Source organism: Gordionus sp. m RMFG-2023, chromosome 3 (assembly GCF_954871325.1).
Source record: "Gordionus sp. m RMFG-2023 chromosome 3, tfGorSpeb1-WG-v2, whole genome shotgun sequence".
Taxonomy (NCBI): Eukaryota; Metazoa; Nematomorpha; class Gordioida; order Chordodea; family Parachordodidae; genus Gordionus; species Gordionus sp. m RMFG-2023.
In genome coordinates, this window is record NC_088777.1 from 32,980,145 (window position 1) to 32,999,446 (window position 19,302).

General features: G+C 26.1%; 1 protein-coding gene and 1 long non-coding RNA gene across 2 annotated transcripts in view; one reads left to right on the forward strand and one right to left on the reverse strand.

Annotated features, from left to right (window-relative positions):
• Positions 1 to 19,302, forward strand: part of LOC135926907 (uncharacterized) — a 64,271-nt gene that overhangs the window by 37,606 nt on the left and 7,363 nt on the right. Inside the window, exons 11-16 of the mRNA XM_065462841.1 lie at positions 505 to 681; positions 1,825 to 1,932; positions 11,344 to 11,440; positions 11,787 to 11,993; positions 12,059 to 12,148; positions 18,433 to 18,514. Of these exons, the coding sequence (XP_065318913.1) occupies positions 505 to 681; positions 1,825 to 1,932; positions 11,344 to 11,440; positions 11,787 to 11,993; positions 12,059 to 12,148; positions 18,433 to 18,514 (761 nt within the window). The remainder of the gene's footprint in view (positions 1 to 504; positions 682 to 1,824; positions 1,933 to 11,343; positions 11,441 to 11,786; positions 11,994 to 12,058; positions 12,149 to 18,432; positions 18,515 to 19,302) is intronic.
• LOC135925720 (uncharacterized) lies at positions 12,861 to 16,269 on the reverse strand. The gene is made up of 3 exons (XR_010571717.1): positions 16,232 to 16,269; positions 13,101 to 13,435; positions 12,861 to 13,059 (listed from the first exon to the last, which is right to left on the reverse strand). It is a non-coding gene; the product is annotated as an uncharacterized LOC135925720 (long non-coding RNA).

The following is a 19,302-nucleotide window of genomic DNA, read 5'->3' on the forward strand; positions in this document are numbered from 1 at the left end:
CCGGCCCGGCCCGAACCCGAATTGAAAAAATTTACCTGCCCGGCTCGGCTGGAATTTATTTAAATATAGAAATTAATTTTTATAATTACTCAAAATAAACGATATATGTTATATGGGGTCTAGTTTCTATAAATAAAATCAAATATTTTTATTTTACATAAAAAATTCAACATAAAATTGATAAATTTAGATATATTTTTAAAAAAATTCTAGGGCCCGACCCGAAACCAGTTTTTTTTAAAATAGGCCCGGCCTGAAACCTGTTCGGGCCGGATACCGGATCTCTAATGTCTACTATTTTTTTTATATAAAAAAATTAAAAATAAAACATAAAGTAATGGTAAAAAACAATTTTTTTAAATATATTTAATTCAGGCTGGGCCTGGCATAAATACTTTTTTATTTCGTGTGGGATTTTTTGGGACAAATATAAAAAATGAAGTATAGCCCTGAATTTGCTAAACCCTTAATATATAATATAAATATATTTCAAATTACAAAAAGATCCTATTAATCTAAATGCTGTCTTGAACGATCAACCTATTTACACAAGCAATAGAAATATTTCTAGACCTGTGGAAAGCTTGTATTGCCCTAATACTAACGGGGGAATAAATAACAAACATAAAGATGGAGTCAATGAATCAATTAACAGCCCGAGGTTGTATGCAATAGCTGAAGGTACCTTATATAATTATAAACTTTTTCCATTCTTTTCTTATAAATGTGTGATATTCATTTATCTTCTCGAGTTAGATGATAATCATCTCCTTAACACTGGAATATTTTTTTCTCTTCATAAAATTTCTTACACAGCAAAAATTTTAGTTATCTTTTGGTCAACTATATAATTTGAAAAGTTTAATATATGTGCGAACTAGTTAAAGGAAGAAATATAGGAGAAAATAGTGATTCGAACCTGTTTATTTGTGATTTCTCCAGTGAGGTTAAAATGAGTTAGATGTTTGTATATTAGAGATCTGCAGCTTAGCCCAAAGTCGTGTAAAATAAATATATACATAAAAAATTAGGCAGGACCTCAAAATCTCTGATTTTTTGTAAAAAAAAAAATTTGATATATTTTTTTGAATTTAACCTAATATTTTGAAATCTTATTATTTATTATATAATCCAACTACAAATACATCATACAGATATCAAACATTGATTTATAAAATTACTGTTATGGAAAGAAATGGATAGCCATATTGGAGAGATATAAGAGCCTTAATTGGCACACTGGGGGAAAAAATAAGATATAGATATTAAAAATTTGATAGCCGGATTTGTACAAAAAATTGGCGAACTTTACGTAAAATTTTAACGAGCCGGGCAAAAAATTAACGGGGCAGACAAATTATACAAAATTTCTTAAGGACCAAAACAGACCGGGCCGAGCATTGCAGATCTTTAATAGTCGAAGGGTATGGAGGAATAGGAGGGTATAGAGGAATCTTTAAAATTTATATAATTATAGAGGTATTCTTAATTTTAAATGCATAATTTTTGCCTAATTGTATTCCATCATGTAGAAGTATCAATTAATTTTAGAAAATTTTGGGTTAAATTTTAATTAATATAAATTAATTTAATTAAAATTAATTCAAAATAGGAGAGCACAATTTCGGAAATTTATAGCTTTATACTATACACTTCCTAGAATAAAATTCCAGCAAAAGCAAATTGTTAAAAATTAAAAGATGTGCGATGTAAAATATTTAAATGTGAAAGATTTATACACACCCTAATGAAAAACGGATTATAATAAATGTTTTAATAAGCTACGACATACATTATAATTATAGAATAAATAATATTAATCAGAAAACAAGTATAGTAATAACACAAGAATCCATGGGTTACAAGGAGGAATTGGATCTCAATCCACTTCATCTTCACAATCGTCTAGAAGAGTAAATATGTCTTTGCAAGGTTAAAAAAATATTTTTGGTTAAGTGTCATAATTTAAATTCCTTGCTAAATTGATCGTATAGATGCATTTTAGTGATGTTAAATAACTAGTGGCGATAACTATTTATATATTTTCATTAAATTACTGTTGTATTTTTTAAATGTAATGACAAAGTAACTAGTTACCTTTTAATTATATTAAACATTTGTATATATCTCATTAATTATCTTTATTATATGATTTCCAAAATTTAAAATAAAAAAATATAACCTAAGCAGCAAAAAGCGGTATAAAAGCCCACAACTAAGGGGGGGGGGTCCGAAGCAACTTCTTCTGAAAATTTGAGTGGGGTACTTTTTTTTTCCTTTTTTTTAAATTTAATTCTTTTATTGTTTTACTACACCCATCCATAACCAAGTGATTTCTGGTTTATGACTAACTCGTAATTCCGTTAATACAGATTAAATTAAATAATAAGTGAGAGGTCTTATTATTACATTTTAATAAATTTTGGCAGATGTTTGGCAAATTGGATTGCTATCCAAGATTTCTTGTAATAAAATTTTTTTCTCAATTTCAAAATATGCCCAAAAATGTTAACCAAAAAAAATACAAATGCTTAATTAATAATTGCACATGGCATAATATAAGAGATGATAAATGGACAGACCACATTAGAAGAAGACATGGTGGGCTTAATTTTAACGATATAAAAAAAAGCTTTGATATAGTAGCTTTTAAGAATATTTCTCAAAATTGGACGAATAGCAAAGTAATTTTTTTTATTAAATATTTAATTTTTTGTACTTATCTTATAAAATACATTATTTAGTATCTTCAGATGATGATGATAATTCTGTGACTTAATTATTCAGGCTGAAAAAACTATTCGTTTACTTATCGTCTACTTTAAAATTTTTCTGCTTTCCCTAAAAATTTTATATAAATATTTATTAACCATTAGCCAAAAGAGTCATTTAAATTAATTAAAACAAGACTTCGTAGTACCATGAAAGATCCATTTCTTAATAATTTAACTATTTTATCAATGGAAATTTTTTTATTTAAACATTTAAATATAGATGAAATTATAAATTCATTCGTTTTCTCTTCTCCTATTTGTCTAATTTATTTTAAAAATAATATAAGTATATTATTTTACATTTTATTTATAATATATATTAAAGATTGATGCTATAAAAATTATTTCTGAAATTTAGGAGTCAAAAAATAATTAACCATTTTTTCGAAGGAGGGGGTACTTTTCAGGGGGGTATTCTGCTTCCATCACTCAGAAATGTAGGGGCTACTGCCAAAACCTTCCATAATATATATGAGGAAACATACACCCAAAAGTATTCTCCGTATTTTTGTATACTTCGCCGCGAATTTGCGCTAACTATGAATTCTGGGTTAGGAAAATACTGAATTTGATATCAAAATCAATTTGGTTTAATTATATAAAATAATTATTTAGTATAACCATACGCCCCACCTCCCAATTTTTAATGTGACATCTTGTAGTGGTTATTTATATTAATTCTCAGACTGGCTTTCATCTTAAATTAATAAAAAAACATTGTTCTTTTATAGTAAAAGCATCTATAATAAATGACCTTGAGGGTAATTTTTAAAATATTATACCTATCCTTAAGGTAAAAGGAAAATTTTTAGAGAGTGTCTTGGTTTTATAGCTCAGCACTTTTATTTGAAAAACATAAGTAGTATAAAGTAAAACTAGATAAATTGTATATAAATTTATAGAAAAGCGATCGACAATAATATTACATTATAAAAAAGTCGTATATAGAAAAGTAAAAATATGTATCGTTATGATAATATATGTAGATAGTTTTTTTAAATTTTAGATTTGAATAAAATCTTGAGGGAAGGATTTTTATAAGCTTTGTTTTAAGACTAGGAAAAGATTGATGAGTTCTGTAGATCGTAAATCGGAGAAGGTGTGTCGACCGTATCTAATATTGTATTATAAGTTAACTATAGTTAGCGAGAACTCAGAGAAACCATGGATACTAAAGTTTTTCTCAAAAGAGCATATCATGTTAGGGTCAAGCATATCATATTAGAGTCTGTTTCTATCATCAGAAGGAGTATACTCGGTGGGAATCTATTGAATGTTTTACGCTATAGTGGTAAAGTCTTTTAAACGCTCGATTAGTAACCACTGTTTCAATGAATGGGGACCTCTATCCGCCTTTCTTGTATACATAATATGCACCTGCAGAACCTGCAAAGAATGGGGATGGTCCCCTCTCTTGATAATCACAAAATGGCTACAGTAGAACTGTTAATATCTCCTGGCGTTGATATGCTGTATGGCATCTTCTAGAATATTGAACATTAGTGATGCCTTACTAATATATTTCATATTATATACATGAAAAAATATATAGTGCAATATCTAAAATCTCCATGATCAAAACATGATCGTTTTCGTATCTTCCTTATGTAATTTAAAATAGTGTAATGTTATTTTTTTTGCTCTCTACGAGAGTCGAACCACAAACCTCCCATTTCAAAGTCGTATGTTTTAAGCATGCACCAACTTGATTATAATTAAATTTAAAATATAATTATATGTACATTAATTAATTAATAGCTGATATTTTTAAAATTCTGCCGTTTATTACCATATTAGCTGACGGGGTTGAAGGGTAATTATTTACTTTATATACTTTATTAATAAATTTTATATAAATATTAAAATTTAAGAGAAAAAGAGGTAAAATTGTTGAAATGTATACCGTGAGCATGTATAAGAAATATCAAAATTTAAATTTGTGATGGAAATCATATTGGATAAAATTTAAAATAGTGATGCTTTAAGATTTTAGAATTTTAAATATGGGTTATACATTGGCCTGAAAATTTTTTTTGCAGACATAGCCAGGCCTGATCAAAAAACCAAGTCCCATGCAACTTTCATAAAATGCCATTTATTTTTATTGTAATTTAATAAAAATGTCTTAAATTTAATTTTTATATTTAGAATAAAATTTATATTTGTGATAGAAATCATATTGTGTAAAATATAAAATAGAAATGCTTGAAAATTTTTTAATTTTAAATATGGGCTAGACATTGACCTGAAATTTTTTTTTGCAGAAATCGCCAGGCCTGATTAAAAAACCAAGCCTATGCAACTTTCATGTTCTGATTTTATTTTTAAATGAATTATGACTTTTATATATTTTATTTCAGTTCTCAACTAACAAAATTATTATGGTCTTTGGCAGGCTTGAGAAAATTTTCCCAACAATATGGTTTTCAGATATTTACCTATCTCCAGGCTTGGGAAAAAATTACAAAATTATTATGGGTTAACCAGGTTTGAGAAAAAAATTTCAAGCCAATGTCTGGTCCATATTTAAAATTAAAAAATTTTCAAGCATATCTATTTTAAATTTTACCCAATATGATTTCTATCACAAATTTAAATTTTATTCTAAATATAAAATTAAATTTAAAATATTGTTATTAAATTACAATAGGAATAAATGGAATATAAAATTAAATTTAAAACATTGTTATTAAATTACAATAGAAATAAATGGCAAAATTTTATGAAAGTTGCATGGGACTTGGTTTTTTGATCTCGCCTGGCTATGTCTGCAAAAAAAAATTTCAGGCCAATGTCTAGCTCATATTTAATACAAAAATTTCAAAGTATATCTATTTTAAATTTTATTCAATATGATTTCTATCACAAATTTAAATTTTATTCTAAATATAAAATTAAATTTAAGACATTATTATTAAATTACAATAGAAATAAATGGCAAAATTTTGGGAAAGTTACATGGGACGTGGTTTTCTGATCAGGTCTAGCTGTGTCTGCAAAAAAATTTTTTAGGCCAATGTCCAGCCCATATTTAAAATTCAAAAATTTTGAAGAATCTCTATTTTTAATTTTACCCAATATGATTCCTTTAACAAATTTAAATTTTGATATTTCTAATACCCTTAATGCTCACGGGTTACATTGCAACAATTTTACCTCTTTTTCTCCTAAATTTTAATATAAAGCATATTTAGTACCATATACACAAACTAACTAATTACCCCTCAACCCCATCATTCTTGACGGGTTATTAACTAGTAATATTATAATCACTGAAACAATGGGATATTATTTTTATAAAAAAAATGTAAAATAATTAATAACTTACTTATCTATAAATTTTTGTAAAAGAGTTATGCAGGGCCGTAGCCACGAGGGGGGTCAGACCCCCAGAATTTTTTTTTGGCCCCAAACCTGTCTCCCAGAAAAAACCTTTGGCCCCCAAAAATGGCCTCCAGAAATTTTTCCGCCCCCCCCCCCCCCCAATATTTTTTTTATAATAAATTTTAAATATTTATTCAAAAAACATGTATAGTTTGTAAATTTCTTCCTATCCTGTTTTATTTTTATCCAATAATAAATCATCATTCATTTTCCATGTGTGTTTGTGTATGACATTATATAGGAGCTTAATCACGTTTAAGTTGTACTTATTCAATGATAATTATTTTATTTATTATGGTTCAATCACAATATTATTATTATATAACAGTTGTTTAAAACAACGGTGAATATTTTAGAATTATAAAGAAAATACTGAGAAAACAACAATTTTGATAAGCCAACAAATTAACCGTAATCTATACTATCTTAAATCAATATTTGATTTGATGCTAGTTCTTAGCATACAGGAGCTACCTCTACCTTTTCGTGGGGATTGGTTCAACAAAAATTAAGGATGCTACAACTGATGAAAACATTATTTATTCTTCTGGATTTGTTTTCATGCACCATCCAAAAAGATCCTGAATTAAATAAAATTATAAAATTTATACCCAAAAATGCTCAATATACATCACCCCAGATTCAAAACGAAGTAATATCTATTATGGCAGATATGGTGCTTGAATATATTTCAGATAAATATAACAAGAGTGAGATGCCTTTTATTTGTCTTAAGACTGTTTAGACAAAAAATGCATAAGGTTGTTAAAACCTGACATAAATATTCGTTATATTTTTTTCTGGAGAAGTCCAAGAAAATTTAATAGAAATTATTAATTTACAATGTCTTTCTGCTGAAAGCATTACTAATTACATTTTAAAGCAACTTAATGAGTTAAATATTTATTCAACGAATATAATAAGCCAGGTATATAATGTGGTAAACGTTATATCTGACCGAAATGAAGGAGTGCAAACCCATTCAAAAAAAAAATTAATAAAAAAGTTCCTTTTATACATTGCTACAACCACATGTTGCTTCTTGTAGTTCAAAATTGGTATAATAACATTGTTATCATTTCTAATTTTTTTAATTTATACAATGCGTTGTATAATTTTTTAGGAGCTTTAACGTATCCTGTAAATATGCAAACCATACTCTTAAGAGACTCTTAGACCAGAGGTGGACTGGTCATTTAGAAGCATCTCGCATCATTTATGAATTTTGAGGCTATTGGTGAAGTATTATTTTACTTTTCTAATAGAACTTTTAATTCAGAGGTTTTCTCATGATTCAGTCCAAGCCTCTGGTCTTTTATCTCAATGCGTTAATATAAATTACGTTATATTAGCCATTATAATTTATGAGATACAATAACAATAGATCCACTAAATAAGTATCTACAGTCAGTAGGTACTAATCTAGTGGATGTTAAAATTGTATTGATTCCACTATCAATATATTAAAAAATAAAAGAAGCGATAATTCTTTTGATTTGATTAGAATTAAGGCTGAAAACATTTAGCAAGATTTAATCTCACTCCCCACAAATCATCAAGGGTACGTAAAACGCCTATAAATTTTCAAGATTTTTTAGTCGAGACCAAATTACAATTTGTTTATGAAAAAGACTCCAATTGGAGTTCTTTAAAATTAATTTTTTATGAAATTATTGATTACTTTGTGTTTATTTTTTAGATAGATTAACACAAAATGACTGTAATCTTCTATCATGTTTTAATATATTGTCCCCTTCTGACCCTGATTGCTTTATATCGGATAAGATAACCCGATTAGAATCATTATTAAACTTAAATATGGAAACGTTACATCATTAAATGGAAATAGTTAAAGGATTATTAGCTTCAGAAGTTAAAGAAACAAATTTTTAAACTAAATATTATGTACAAAAACAATATCATCACTTAAATAATTGTATAAATGCTACTCAGCAGTCATCATCATTAGGGTACAAACGGCTTCTTGTGTGACCTCTTTCTCTACAATAAAGAGGGTTCAAACGAGCACTATAGAGTCGATGAAAGATCAACGCAAGCAAAATTTAGTATTGATGGCATATGAAAAAAAATAACACAAAATTTATCCTTTAATTCATTTATGTTAAAATTTAAAAATAAAAATCGTCGTATTATTTTATATTCTTATTACATTAATAAATTTTTAATAAAAATAGCAAAAAATTTCTTTTTAAGCAGCTGGCCCCCCTAGCTGAAATATCCTGGCTACGGCCCTGGAAATATGAAAAATTGACCAAAAGCATCAAAAACTTTTTAAAGTTTTGTAAATTAAAATATTCAAAATGCTTGATATTTTTTACATATAAAATATAATATATATCATTTATTATAAAATTGTAATAAAAACATTAAATAATACAAAAATATTGATAATTTTTATTTACAAAAATAATGATAAATTTTCAAAATTTAATTTTAAAATTTGTTCTACTGACATATTGTTCAATTGATTTAAATATGATGCCTAAAACCTCATTTTAGATTCTTAAAATAAAAAATTTCGATATTTTTGTCTTTTAATGTTATAATTGGTCGTCTCAATTGCTTGGAATGTTTGGTAATATCTTCATTTTCCTTATTCAAAAATATTGTGATCCTTGCTTTTTATAATAAGAACATCAGAACCTTTTATTAAAGTGTTCTATAGCAATAATTTACACTGATTTTTGATGGATGAGAGCATATAATTTATTGAATTTAACTTCTACATCTGAAAATTTTTTCTTCATCTCATAATTTAGGTTATATATTTCCAATTTCCTCCCATATGATCTTGTTTGCTGTTGAATCTATGAATTTTAAATTTACTCCAAAGGTTTCAATGTACTCTTACATTCCCCATAAATGAATATTTTGCCACTAAAACAAACATTATTATAATATATATAGCTATAATTTTTCAGTAAATTTATAAAATGGGCTTAGATACTGTCCATTTCTTATAATTTAAAAATATAAATTAATATTCTTACGTTGTTCCCTTAGAATTTCACAAGTTTATAAATTTTGAGCTAAATTTTATTTATTTCTTTTATTTTTTAAAAAATAATAAATTTTTGTAAATTCTGAAAAATGATATAGACCAATATTTTATTTTTACATTAAAACATTAAAATTAATAAATTTATTTATTTATATTTTGAATATTTAGGTCACAGCCTATAATATAATTAAATATTTTTTTAAAAAAATGATTACACAATCGTTTCCACGATTATAAAATTTGGACTTAGTAAATTTTTATTTTAACCATAGAATATTTTTAAAATTGATGCCTAAAAGGTGTGCTCTCTTTTTCCACTAAATAAGCTTCCTAGACTAAACAAACTATCTACAAGAGCCCTTGATGTATATGAGACATTATATTTGATAAACAGTAGTTTTAAATTCGAGAAATTATCATATAAAGAAACATAGGCACAGATTAGATGAATATATCTAAAAATGAGAAAGAAAATAGATTAATTATATTAGTATTTCCATATTGCTATGCTCTTTCATTTCTCCTCTTTCTCCAGGCCCCGATAAAAAATAAATAAATTATTATATCACATCTCAAATCAATGTTATGATGGAACTTCGTACGTTAGTGGAAAGGTATTTGGTTATCACTACTTCGTAATTAAGAATCTGGATTTGTACAGGTATTACATTATATCTTATGGTACACAATTCATTTAATACGATTGTAAAAATTTGCGATTTTATAGTATCTATGAAAAATTTATCTTCATTTATTCGAGATTCTCCCAAATACATGTACACATTTCGTTTTGTCTGAGATGAAAATGATATTCAACTTCTTTATGACAATTACCCTCTACACACGCTTATGCAAATAATATCACTATAAAGGAATTATAAAATAAGCCTTTTATTAGAAATTATAAATACATTTCGCGGTGGGGTTTCTACATGACTAAAAAATTTATTCCACCAAATAAAGTTTTTGAAAACTTATTTCTTAAAATAACACACTATTTGAGAGAGTAGAAGTTTTAAAATCTAAAATCCAAAGTTCATCGTTATTTTTTCAAATTGTTAAATATAAAATAAAAATCCTGATCAAAACTCTGATGCAATACGACATGATGATAATTATATGGGGAGAAGTTAATTTAAAAGTAAAGGGATTATATTTAGAAGGCAATAGAAAAAACGCCTTTAAGAATCGAAAAATGTTCTAAGTTATTATACCATTATTTCGGGTCAGTTATTAAATATTATAGACAAATTTATCATAAAGTTTTAGATCACCCTATTGCAAGTATAAAAAATCATTTCAACAAACCAATAATGGATCATTTAATTAATAGAGATCCAAACCTGATGGAAATTATGTTTTAGTATTCTAGGGAGATGCTTTGAAATGGATCGCCTATTTCTTCATAGATATATTTTCAGACTACACAAAGTTTGAAAAATATATATATAATTCCTTTTAAAGGACTCATAACCATATTAAAAGAACAAAGTAAGAAAAAAATCATGTCGATTTTTTCAGAGTATGGAAAATTTATTAAAATGCTATTAACAATTTCCGTAAATGTTTGTTGCAGAATGTTCGTATGACTAACATTAAATATTATTTAGGTTAATGTAATAAATATTAACATTTATTATATTATATCTTTCATAAAATAAAAATATATTAAATATTATTTAGTCATTTATATTATAAAAATTTAAGGGTAACAAAAAAATAAGATTTTCTATGCAAAATAAAAATTACAAGTTTTTTTGTTATTTTTTTTTACAATTAATTAAAAATTTTAAATTTTTTTATAGCCCCCATAGACATTTTTATAAGTCGCCTAAAGATAATCAACAAAAAATATTATTTTTTTCTTTTTGCCAGTTACTTTTGTCGTTACATTTTTATTCATTAGTAATTATTTCTAATGTTCTTTGTCACTACTTTAGTAAATTGATATTATAATTTAAGGTATTCTATCCCTATAAAACACTATAAGAATTTTTATAATGTCAAAGCAATTGAAAAGGAAAAGTTTAAGAATATTTATTATTTGATTTTTAAATAGTTAATTTTATAGGTAATTTTAAGACTGCATGTTTTATCTATACAGGCTGGGTTAATTTTTAGTTATTTTTTTCTCTAGCCTTGATATTTAAAATTATATTTTAGGACCTAACGAAGCAGCTATGTCAACGAATTGCGGTGATATAGATCAAAATATAACACATAATTACAATAAGGAAGAATTGTATGGTTCTAGTGAAAAGTAAGTTTATTTCTTAAATTGATTTTTTTTTTAAAAGTCAATTATCTTTTGGATAACTGATAGGATATTTATAATGCAATATAGTTTGAAATAAAAGAATACCATGTTTCTTTTTAGTCAAATAAAATATTTCAAAGTATCCACTTACAAAGTATCCATTGTATGAATAATATTATCGTTCAGATCAGAAGTCGGATGATTTTAAAAAAAAACGAAATTGAAATCATATTAAAATATTTAATTAATACTTATAGGTTTAGTTCTCCTAGTATTTCTCAACAGATATAATGAAACTCTTTTTTAATAATCCTTTCCTTTAATGTATATTTTAAAAACCCCCCTATAGAAAATTATATGTAAAGGCATTATTCTCTTATAATCCAAACGACTATTCCTCTGCTGCTAGAAGCGCTGATCATTTGGACAATGAAGTAGTGGAAGATGAGAAAAATTTGTTACATCTAAAAAGGGAGGATATAATAGAAATAGTAATAATGTCAGGTTCATTCAATAACAACGGATGGAGATTTGGCAGGAACATTCAAAATGGGAAGTAAGTTAATACAAGGCCACTTATCAATTTTTTTTTCATATAACTTTATAGATATGCAAATTTAGGGAGTTCCCTTTTTCAAAACCGGAATGTGTTACTTTCCAGTGTCTTCAGGGAGAAATTTATCTGGAGGAAAAACGCCAAAATTTTTCCAGGTATAAAGTACCCAACGTCACGCCTCCTCTACACATCATCCCTCAATATATTTTCGATTCATATTACAAGAAAAACTTTCTTATTTGAACTTTTAAAGAATCATTTATATTGACAAGTTTTTCTAATGAGACAGGATTAGCAAATTGTTTTGAATACCCATAAGTCTTTTTAAAATTGATAAGATTAAGAAACCTGAGCGCCTTAAAATCAATTTTCTTATATTAATAGACCGAGTCAATAAGATACAACTGAGAATTATTTTAAAATTAAATATAGCCTGGAAGAAAAAAAAATGCTACTAAAATAAATTTATTAACTAAGCCATAGAATAGATTTTAACTTAAAATAACTCTCTTTAATACTGACATTTATGACTGACGTATAATGTTAAAAGTTTATATATTTAGTAATATTGACACTTATGAGTGACAGTTAATATTAAAGGTTTCTATTAGTAATAGACAATAAAAATAACTATTAATAAAAAATCTAAAAAATATAAAATGCAATAAATATAACAAAAAGATGCTTACCGATTATACCTTCAAATAAATTGCAATAAATATAATGGAATAAAAAAAATAAATATTAATCATATTGATATAATTTTAACAAAATGATTGTTATTTTGATTACATAAATATATATTTCCTTTAAAATTTTAATATTAGTAAAAAATTTCATGGTTAAATAATAAACCCACTTATATTGAGTATAAATTAATATATTTGTCTGCAACAAATGTGGTTATATATAATATTTCCACCGCTGTTTCCCATAACATTTTTATTAACTAGGTATTCCTCTACAGGGAATCCTATAAATTTTCCCATATCCAATTTGAAATATTCGCTAACGCACTTTTCCCTCAGATAATTATCCTGGCTATTTGATATCTCCTTACTTACACCTATAAACATGTTAAACAAAATAAATATTATATAAAGATACACCTAAAAAACAGTTTCCATCACCCACAATGTGATCGATTGTGAAGATCTCTTTAATACACCACTTTTTATCTTGGGATAATGGCCACTTGGTTTGAAATCGAACCATTAAGAGTGAGATAATTAAGAATGAAAAACCTTCCAGTTCCTACTTGTGATAAGGAAAAGTTCACAAATTTTCTTTGGTATTATTGCATCCATAAAAATTTCGTCATTTAAATTAAATAATATTATATTCTTTAAAAAATATTATTTTTACCCTAATTGGTATGCCTACATATCCTTCCTCTCTCACTATACATTTAATAGCTTTTGTTGGATCTTCACAAAATACATCTAAATACAAAAAAATATATATCAAACAATTTTATATATTGTGCCCTTTCTCTTGACACTGTTTATTTTAGTGTCCTCCTCTCTAAAACTCTAGGATTTCAACTTTATCAAAAATATTTTTTTTCAATTTTAAAAAAATTAAACTTTCTCCTCCACCAACTTTTATTCCACAGGTAATTTCTTCAAATAGTGCTTCTTCTAATGGAAATATAATAATTAAAAATATATTTTCCTTTTTCCTAAATGCACATTTGATTACCTTCTCCTTCTTCAGCTATAGTTTTAAGAAGCCTACAAACTTAATTATTTGTTTAATATTATATAAATTAACTGTATATATTACCATGATCTGAAACAACCTCTATAGTTTCACAAAGTACATTTTTTTTTGTTTTAACTATATCTTTACCATTAAAAAATTTACATTTGTATATTTAAAAAATAATACCTTGTTCCCCTAGTGTTGTTAAAAAGTCGAGTTCACCCGCCTCTGACTCAGAGTCTGAGTCGTTAGTCGAATTAGTCGACTCACTGAAGTCGTGAACTCAAGTCGACTTAAGTCGTGAAGTCAAGTCGACTCAAGTCGTGAACTCAAGTTGTGAACTTAAGTCGACTCGAATCGTGTACTCCAGTCAACTCGAGTCATGAACTCAAGTTGACTCGAATCGTGAACTCCACAACTCGAGTCATGAACTCAAGTCAACTTTGAGTTTTTAACTTGAGTCGTGAACTTAAGTCGACTAGAGGACGAATATTTCGAATAGGTATTGTATAATATTATTTTTGTTACAATTCATTTTTGGTTTTCATGCAAAAATTTTAAGCAAAATTTGAATTGATAAGAATTTAAAATCTTCTTTTTTAATTAATTTTTTTGTGATATTAATCTTTTAGTTGAAATCTTTTATAGGTTTATTTTTATCATTTTTGTAAAATTATCTATTTTTTTTAGTATATTAAAAGAACTAGTTTAAATAATTTATAAATATTTATATTAAATTTTTATGTTATTTTACATGATCGTCTTATAATATTTGTGACAATTGTCATGTTATTATTTTAAAGTTTTTGAAATTTTTGGTACAAAAGGGTAAAAATATAATTTATATTATAAATATGTTAAATTATAAATTCAATGATGATGTTCCTTTGTAAAAATGACAAATATCATAATCTGTATTTTAAAACATATTAGTTTATTTTTGATGCTAATGGGTAAAAATATTGATTGTAAATATGTTAAATTAAAATTTCAGTGAAGATTTCCCCTATATAAGTGACAATTGTCATAATCGTTATTTCTAAAGTTTTTTGAAATTTTTTGACGCAAATAAGTAAAATATAGGCTGTAAATACGTTTAATTAAAAATTCAGTGAAGATGCACCATTGTGACAATTGTCATAATCGTTATTTTTAAAGTTTTTTGAATTTTTTTAAGCAAATGGGTAAAAATATATATTGTAAACATGTTAAATTAAAATTTCAGTGAAGATGTACCATAGAAAGTGACAATTGTCATAATCGTTATTTTTGAACTATTTTGATTTTTTTTAAAGTAAATAGGTAAAAATATATATTGTAAATATGTTAAATTAAAATTTCAGTGAAGATGTACCATAGAAAGTGACAATTGTCACAATCGTTATTATTGAACTTTTTTGAATTTTTTTAAAGTAAATCGGTAAAAATATATATTGTAAAAATGTTAAATTAAAATTTCAGTGAAGATAGACCATAGAAAAGTGACAATTGTCATAATTGTTATTTTTGAACTTTTTTAAAGTAAGTAGGTAAAAATATATATTGTAAATATGTTAAATTAAAATTTCAGTGAAGATGTACCATAGAAAGTGACAATTGTCATAATCGTTATTTTTGAACTTTTTAAAGTAAATAGGTAAAAATATATATTGTAAATATGTTAAATTAAAATTTCAGCGAAGATGTACCATAGAAAGTGACAATTGTCATAATAGTTATTTTTGAAGCAAATGGGTAAAAATATATATTGTAAACATGTTAGATTAAAATTTCAGTGAAGATGTACCATAGAAAAGTGACAATTGTCATAATTGTTATCTTTTAAACTTTTTGAATTTTTTTAAAACAAATAGGTGAAAATATATATTGTAGAGATGTTAAAATAAAATTTCAGTGAAGATGTACCATAGAAAAGTGACAATTGTCATAATCGTTATTTGTGAACTTTTTTGAATTTTTTCAAAGAAAATTGGAAAAATATTTATTGCAAACATGTTAAGTTAAAATTTAAGCAAAGATGTACCATAGAAAAGTGAGAATTGTCATAATCGTTATTTTTGAACTATATATATTGTAAACATGTTAAATTAAAATTTTAGTGAAGATACCACAGAAAAGTGACAATTGTCATAATCGTTATTTTTGAACTTTTTTGTTAAAACGAGGTGACTTTTAGCCTACGCCCGTTTATCTTATTAGGCGAGGAGGAGAGCACACTTTTTAATTATATAACCATTTAAATTTGAAAGTAAGGAGATTGATTTGTAAATCTACACGTTGTAATTTCTATTCACGACTTACTTAAGTTGGAAGTCTAAATTAAAAAAAATAATTGTATTGTTAATTAATAATAAAAACTAATTTGAAATCACGACTTGAGTCGATTTGAGTTCAAGACTTGAGTTCACGACTCGTTCATAACTCAAGTCAGTTTGGGTCGATTTTTCGACCCAAAACTTAGACTCAGTTTTCGACTAAGTCGACTCAACTCAGTTGTTTAACAACACTCCCCTCTATACAATGTTTTAAATTACTTCGATTAGATTGATATGTAAAAATTTTCCTGCTGAGGAAGATAATTCTACATTGCCTAAATATGTATAAATATTTTGTTAAGAATTATAATTTTCTATTAACCATTGTATATTGGGCTACCCAAGGCTGCAACATTTTCCCTCCTTTCCTGTCAGCTCAACAATTATTCCATACAAGCACTTTAATATTTATGTGATAAAGTGCATTCTTATCAGCATTACGAGTCTTATAATCTTGTTGCTGTTTAAGCTGAGCCTTTACTATATTTTTTGTTGCAACCTTGTTTATGTCTTTCATATTGTTAGCCATTATTTGGTAATCACTTTCAAACTCTGTGTCTGATAGATCATCAAGTCTTAAATAATAAAAATGAATATTAATTCTTTACAAATAGTGATATTTATCATACTTCACAGGGCAGTAAAGCTTTCCTACCATACATCATCTCATATGACCTGAATTTTGAAGAATCATGCCTTGATATACTGTAGACAAATACAATACCAGGTAATGTTCCAGGTAAATTTTTCTGATTGCCTTTTGTACATTTCAAATGTGAATTTTGAAGAGTTTGGTTGGCTCTCTTTACAATGTCATTAGCCTGAGATGGTAGGCAATTGCCAATCCCTGCTGAATTCCCAATAGCCTGTGATATTCTTTGCTAACAATTTGCATCCCTGATCATTAATTTAGATCTATAAATATCATTATGTTATTATAAAAATTTCGTCAACACTGGCTCTGCCATGTCTGCATAACAATGAATAAAAAGGAGGGTCACTGAATGGGCAGTTTTATCCTTTAAAAATTGCGCTTTAATATATTTTGAAAAATAATGAACAGCAACTGCAATATATTTAAATCAATCATAGAACTATGGAAAAGAACACAGATCTACCCCTGTTTGTGTCAATATCCTAGAAGGAATAGACTGCATTTCCAAACTTGTTTTGTCAAATCGAGAATTAGATCGTTGACATAAGTAACATGCATTCCTTGCTGCCAATATCTAAATGATAAATCATTATATATACTAACGTATATATAATTGAAATGTGTTTTTTTAAGTTTTAAGCAGGTTAAAACTAATTTGTTCGAAATAAAAAATTCTATTAGTTGAAAGAGTTGAGTTTATTGGTACTGTCTGATGTATATGTTTTTAAAGTCATCAATTCTTTTTGAGAAATAATGCTAGCTTTTTGGGCCATTTTTCAAACACCTGAACAATTTTAAAATAGTATAACCTATTTATAACATAATTGTATAAACAGGTTGACACATATACATCTGGTTAAAATTGAACAATAAAAAAATTTTGTGAAAAATTAAGTTTTTTTTAATCAATTATATGTATCAAATGTACTATTTTATAACATTTATATTATATTCATAAGTAATTTACTTTGGAAATTTTAAAATGCAGATTAGTGATCTGCATCGGGCCTAATTTTTCAAGCCCGGCCCGGCCCGACCCGATTTTTTTTAAAAAAAGTTTTGCCGACCCGGCACGAATTTATTTAAATATAGAAATTAATTTTTATAATTACTCAAAATAAAAGACATATGTTATATGTCGTTTAGTTTCAATAAATTTTTGATTTTACATAAAAATTCAATATAAAATTGAGAAATTAGATATATTTAAAAAAAATTCCAAGGTCCGACCCGAATTTTTTAAAAAATATTAGGCTTGGCCCGAACCCGATTATTTTAAATAGAATTAAGCCCGGCCCGAAGCCCCATCGGGCCGGGTACCGGCCGGGCCTAACTTTGCAGATCTCTAATGCACCAACCTTCTAAAAACTAGATTAATAAAATTAAAATACGATTTAAAATTTAATTTCAATTTAAATTTAATATTACATTTACAAGAATTACATAAAAAACTGCATGATTTAACTCTCCCTATCAATTAATATTATAATTAAAATATTGGTATTAATCAACTCCTTCTTTAACACTATTTATCATTGGGGGAATGAATTAATCATAGTGATATCTTAACTCAGAGGTATATAATAAGGTGAGTTAATGCATTAAGTTATAATAGTCTGCATATTTTTTATAATTAAAAATTAGTTATAAATTAGATTTTATTAGTTTATAATTACACCGAGTTAATGATTTATTATTTTATAACATCAACCTATTTTTATCAATGCCTAACAAGTTCATTTATTTTATTAAAATAAAATTTTAGCACTGGATGGTTTCCTATAAGTTTTACGGTTACGATAGAACTTCCCAAAAATATAGCACCACTAAGACCTTTAATATATCAAGTTTAATATTTTAAATATTTTTCTAATACGCTTTTAAATGACAAAGCAAATTAATGAAATAATATATTCTATGGTAATTGATTGGTGCTAATGACAATTTAAAAAAACATAAATAGGAGAGGACGGGATAAACGATTGGTATTTTGTATTCTTAGCATAAAATATTGAAACAAAACAGAACAAATTATAAATTTATATGTAGCGAAATCTCTCATCTACAAAATAAATAAATACTATAGCTCTTTACCTGTAATAATTTCGGAGCTATGAATAATTATGTGAAGTGTGCCATTTTTGCCCTTTCACCCAATACGTAAAATAGCTAAGCATCGTGCAAAGTGCTTAAAATAAAATTGAACTTAACTTTTCTGTTTTATTATTTTGATATTCATCCCTTTTAATAGTGCTATTATAAAATATTTTTGTATTAATTTTTTATTTATTTTAACAATTGATTTTTAAAATTTTGATCAGATAAACAAGAGTGCTTGGCGCACAACACAACATTCACTGTGGTAAACATACGCTCAACTGGTTCAGAGGATGTGAGGGTTGTATTATATTGGATTAATAAAAATTTTAATTGGGGAAATTTATTAAAAATTAAAGATTAATTTTTATTTTGAAAAATGCTTAGTTCATCATCAAAAGAATCTTCATTTAGATCCTCATTCAATTTATTTTAATTATCTTTATTAGAAAATAATCTGTAAGTGTTGTTTTTTAAAGGAAACAAGTCTACCTTTTTTTTATCAAGAACCTTTCTCAAATAGGAAATAAGTTCAAGC